This window comes from Diaphorina citri, unplaced genomic scaffold (assembly GCF_000475195.1).
Source record: "Diaphorina citri unplaced genomic scaffold, Diaci psyllid genome assembly version 1.1 scaffold1097, whole genome shotgun sequence".
Classification (NCBI taxonomy): domain Eukaryota; kingdom Metazoa; phylum Arthropoda; class Insecta; order Hemiptera; family Psyllidae; genus Diaphorina; species Diaphorina citri.
Window position 1 is genome coordinate 984 of NW_007378526.1, and position 5329 is coordinate 6312.

Sequence of the window (5329 nt, forward strand, 5' to 3'; positions counted from 1 at the left end):
CTTGGGAAAATAAAATGCGACCACGTAGACATATTTTATTTTCATATGAGGAGTTGCTCGGGGCCCGAACAGGCTATGAATGGCCCTGCTTTGCTGTGTATTTACAGTCGTGACCGTTCACCCTGATGCCCTGAGTTCAATATGGAAGGTAGTGAGTGTGATTGTTGAGTGTGTAGGTGTGAAATAGAGAGGACAATGTATTTCTTTTTCTTTTTTACGTAATTGTCTTCTATGAATGGTGCATATCCGTGTTTGGATGTTTGTTAACCAGCAAAAGGTGTCTTGACTTTGATTGTATTTTAATCCGACATGAATGACAAGGCATGTGGTGTGGAGGTATCGAAAAAGGTAAATAAATAAAGATGAACAACAAAAAGGCCGTGTGCCTTATGATGCGATATGGCTTGGAGTGTAAAGCGCCCGCCTTGTAAACGCTAGGTGACAGGATCAATTCCCGAGGCAAACCTTAACCTAAACCTAAACAGATAATATTGGTTTTCGGAACGGCTGGCTTTTCACCTATCCTGTCTTCCTCTCTTCCATTTCGGGACGATAGGACCTCTGTTATTACAGTTCTGTCAATTAAAGTTTTTTTCCCGTTAATGTATTTTTTTAACGTTTTCCAGTGACCCAGTTAACTTTAAACTCCCAGACATTATTGACGGATTGTATATCCGGCTGTGTTATAAGCAAACACCGAACGCGTGCATTGCAATAAAGAAATATGAAATTCCATTTTACATAATACATATCGCCCGCACACTATCAATACTATTTGCACATTGGCAGTAGGAGTAATATCAAGTACTTACCTACTTGAATACGATACGCACAGTACCGTAAAAATATCGGCCGAAAGTTTGGCAGCCCGCGCCCCCGGACATTTAGGGACACCTAAATGTACTTAAAAATATCTGCCTAAGTTTTAACCCCACCCCCCTCCTCAAATAAGTAATTGTTGTGATTCTTGCCCACCCTTTCCTCCGTGACCCACATCGATCCAAGAACAGAAAAGTTCGGTCAGAAAATATCCAACAACGGAACAGTTTGGCCGCGATTCGAACCCAGAATCTCCGGGTTGAGAGTCCTTGACCACTCGACCACAGAGGTCCAAATCTTACCTGGATCGGTTTTTATTTGGACTCTGGTTCGGATTGGTGGACTTGTTGACTTGAATTAGATCCAAACACTTCTGAACGCGTTCCAAGAACTTCAACACTTGTTCCATGACCGCGCGGTACATTTGTCTGTTGGATTCAACCTGGGAACCAATAGTAATACAAAAGATTAGTGCTTTCGAAACTACATATGATCAATTTCTTTGCGTATGTAGCTGTCAAATGTGACAAGGATACGACACGAAACTTTTGGTTTCGACCGGTGCAACGGTTGGCGGCATTTTACCGCTTTTTGGCGATTTTCGGTGTAATTTAACAATATCTCGGGAACGGTATAAGCTAGAGACTTGAAATTTGGTATGTAGTTGACAAATATGACAAGGATGCAACACCAAATGTTTGATTGAGATTGTTGCTGCGCTTGGCGGTATTTTGACCGCTTTTGGTCAGATTTCGACCGTTTTTTTGGCAGTTTTCAGCTATAGCGACAAAACGGTTAGAGATATTGTAAAAGTTAGGTTAGGAGAACACCCAAATAAGCATCATTCAATAGGATAAGGAAAGTCGTGTGATGTTCACACCAGATTTTTTTTTTATTATTATTGACAGTCCAAATCTTTCTCAAAGCAGATCGAGGGGTGCGATATAACTTACATGTTTGAGTTGCCATTGTAGAGTGTCCATTTGACTCTGATAGGCGGATACTTCGAGTAGAGTGGGAGATTCTGAACGCTCCCCTTGTAATCTTCTGTTCTCTTCGAGAAGATGATCCCGTTCCTGGAACAAGAAGAAACAAACATTCATGTTAGTTTAATATACCAGTTGTTCTGACTTAGGTGAGGTTTCAAAGTTAAAGAGCAGAAAAAAAATTATGAACTAAGGATTTTTTCTTTTTCTTCTACGACTTCTAGATCCGGAGATAAATCGATTTGAAAAATACCAGTAAATCTTATTTACTGACGTCACGGCATACGCTCCCGTACACGATGACGTCACATCAACTGTCCCGAGCAAAGCTCTCTTGCAGACAAGTGTAATGTGTTTGTGAGCATGCGTTTCTGTTGATTCTAGTGAGCACTCAACACTACATCAAGCAAAGTGACTCTATTTAAATAAAAATAAAAAATAAATAAATAAATGTCTTTTCTTTGTGTTACTATATCACAACTTTGGTGCTCACTGCAGCATTGTAGAATTTTTCCAAATACATATATCGCAATAATCCAGCTCCCAATTACCTACCATGCTGGCACCGGTCGCTATGCGCATTTATATTACATAGCTACTCATTTTCCACACGAGGCTGAGTGGGCCCCGTAACGGCCAGTCACGGAATCAATCATTTGCATGATACAGAAACATATCCAATGTTTGAATCACGTAAAATAATCTTTTTTCCAAGTTCCATTTTCAATTGAATGGATGAGAAGAGACACTTGACAGCTGCTAAGTACAGGGAAAACTTACCACGGTAGACTGTGAGTTGAAAATTAGAACATACTGTTCAGTAAAATACTTTCCTTGTTCAGAAAACAGTAACTAATAATAAATTTTAATATAAATATGGTAATTCGATGGTCAAAACCATGTCAAAACCTCCCAAAAAGTCCAAAAACCAAAAAGTCCACCAGAAATAAATAAATAATAAAAAAAAAATATCAGTCCAATTTACCTAATAGTTTCTACGAAATAAAGAGTGGGAAATATTACATAAATAAAACAAGTATAGGGGCTAAATATCTCATAACTTGAAACTACGAGCAAGATTAGTCTAGTGATAACAAACTTGCTTGCCATTCTAAAGATTCTTGGTTTGCTTCCTATAAGTAATCAACAATAAATTTGGCAATAAATTAACATGAATACCTATTAATTCAGCAGGTTACTTCTAGGTGTTCTTATATTTACAAAGCTCCTAATGGAAAATTATGTCTCTCATCTCAGCAACATCATCCATTTAAGGAAGGACATGCTATAGGATGGCTATGCTATGAAACAAGCACTGTATGAGATCTGAGATCCTTATTTCCTAGAGTTCAACAGAAACACTGTGTAACTTTGTGGAAAAGTTCCCTTTACCTCTTCTGTTTACAGAAACATATCCTAGTCGGCGTTTACAGTGCTTGCTAACTAGCCTACAGCCTAGTTAGCAAGCACTGTATGAGTTTATGTGTGAGATCCTTATTTCCTAGAGTTCAACAGAAACACTGTGTAACTTTGTGGAAAAGTTCCCTTTACCTCTTCTGTTTACAGAAACATATCCAATGTTTGAATCACGTAAAATAATCTTTTTTCCAAGTTCCATTGTCAATTTAATGGATGAGAAGAGACACTTGATTGAGGATTTTACATTGTTTTGTTATAGCCATCATACAAAGGTACAGCTGCTAAGTACAGGGAAAACTTACCAAGGTAGACTGTGAGTTGAAAATTAGTACATACTGTTCAGTAAAATACTTTCCTTGTTCAGAAAACAGTCTGATATCAAATTTTGATGGAAATTTGGGTAATTAAATAGTCAAACTGTCAAAGCCTCCCAAAAAATTCCAGAATTTCCCAGAAAGTCCAGAAACCAAAAAAATTTCAGTCCAAATTTCAAATTTCCCACGTGGTTTTGTTTTTATTTTGATTAGATTTGGCGGTGTTGCCAAAATCAATTTCGTTGCGTTCCATCCCCCCCATTCTCAGCACATTTTTACTTTCCTTATCCTATAGGAAAGAAAGTAATGTAATCGGGTCAAATTTTCGATGGTCAGTTTTTAATGAAAAAACACGTTTTGAGCTCCCTAGAGCCTAAATCCAAAGTTTCAGCCATTGGTTCGTGTGTGTGTCTGTCTGTAAACAAAATATCTCGAGAACGGTAAGAGCTAGGATCAATTTCTTTGCGTATGTAGCTGTCAAATGTGACAAGGATACGACACGAAACTTTTGGTTTCGACCGGTGCAACGGTTGGCGGCATTTTACCGCTTTTTGGCGATTTTCGGTGTAATTTAACAATATCTCGGGAACGGTATAAGCTAGAGACTTGAAATTTGGTATGTAGTTGACAAATATGACAAGGATGCAACACCAAATGTTTGATTGAGATTGTTGCTGCGCTTGGCGGTATTTTGACCGCTTTTGGTCAGATTTCGACCGTTTTTTTGGCAGTTTTCAGCTATAGCGACAAAACGGTTAGAGATATTGTAAAAGTTAGGTTAGGAGAACACCCAAATAAGCATCATTCAATAGGATAAGGAAAGTCGTGTGATGTTCACACCAGATTTTTTTTTTATTATTATTGACAGTCCAAATCTTTCTCAAAGCAGATCGAGGGGTGCGATATAACTTACATGTTTGAGTTGCCATTGTAGAGTGTCCATTTGACTCTGATAGGCGGATACTTCGAGTAGAGTGGGAGATTCTGAACGCTCCCCTTGTAATCTTCTGTTCTCTTCGAGAAGATGATCCCGTTCCTGGAACAAGAAGAAACAAACATTCATGTTAGTTTAATATACCAGTTGTTCTGACTTAGGTGAGGTTTCAAAGTTAAAGAGCAGAAAAAAAATTATGAACTAAGGATTTTTTCTTTTTCTTCTACGACTTCTAGATCCGGAGATAAATCGATTTGAAAAATACCAGTAAATCTTATTTACTGACGTCACGGCATACGCTCCCGTACACGATGACGTCACATCAACTGTCCCGAGCAAAGCTCTCTTGCAGACAAGTGTAATGTGTTTGTGAGCATGCGTTTCTGTTGATTCTAGTAAGCACTCAACACTACTGGTGGATTTCACCAACGACTTAATGAGAGATTTAACTAATGGGACAATTTTCAATGATAAAAAAGGAGTTTTTTATGATCCAAACAGGAGTTTTTAAAAACTCCTCCTTTTTGGATCACTGAAAACTCTTATTTGGATGATTAAAAACTCCCTTTTAGATTATTAAAACAGCCTTTTTGGATGATTAAAAATTCTCCCATGAGTTAAATCTCTCATTAAGTCGTTGGTGAAATCCACCAGTAGTGTTGAGTGCTTACTAGAATCAACAGAAACGCATGCTCACAAACACATTACACTTGTCTGCAAGAAAGCTTTGCTCGGGACAGTTGATGTGACGTCATCGCGTACGGGAGCGTATGCCGTGACGTCAGTAAATAAAATTTACCGGTATTTTTTAAATCGATTTATCTCCGGATCTAGAAGTCGTAGAAGAAAAAGAAAAA

General features: G+C 38.1%; 1 protein-coding gene across 1 annotated transcript in view; it reads right to left on the reverse strand.

Annotated features, from left to right (window-relative positions):
• Positions 1 to 1126: 1126 nt before the first annotated feature.
• The window catches only part of LOC103514174, a 7829-nt gene continuing 3626 nt past the window's right edge, over positions 1127 to 5329 (reverse strand). Inside the window, exons 3-4 of the mRNA XM_026827214.1 lie at positions 4452 to 4574; positions 1127 to 1261 (exon numbers count right to left, since the gene is read on the reverse strand). Coding sequence (XP_026683015.1) covers positions 1213 to 1261; positions 4452 to 4574 — 172 coding nt within the window. The 3' untranslated portion in view covers positions 1127 to 1212. The remainder of the gene's footprint in view (positions 1262 to 4451; positions 4575 to 5329) is intronic.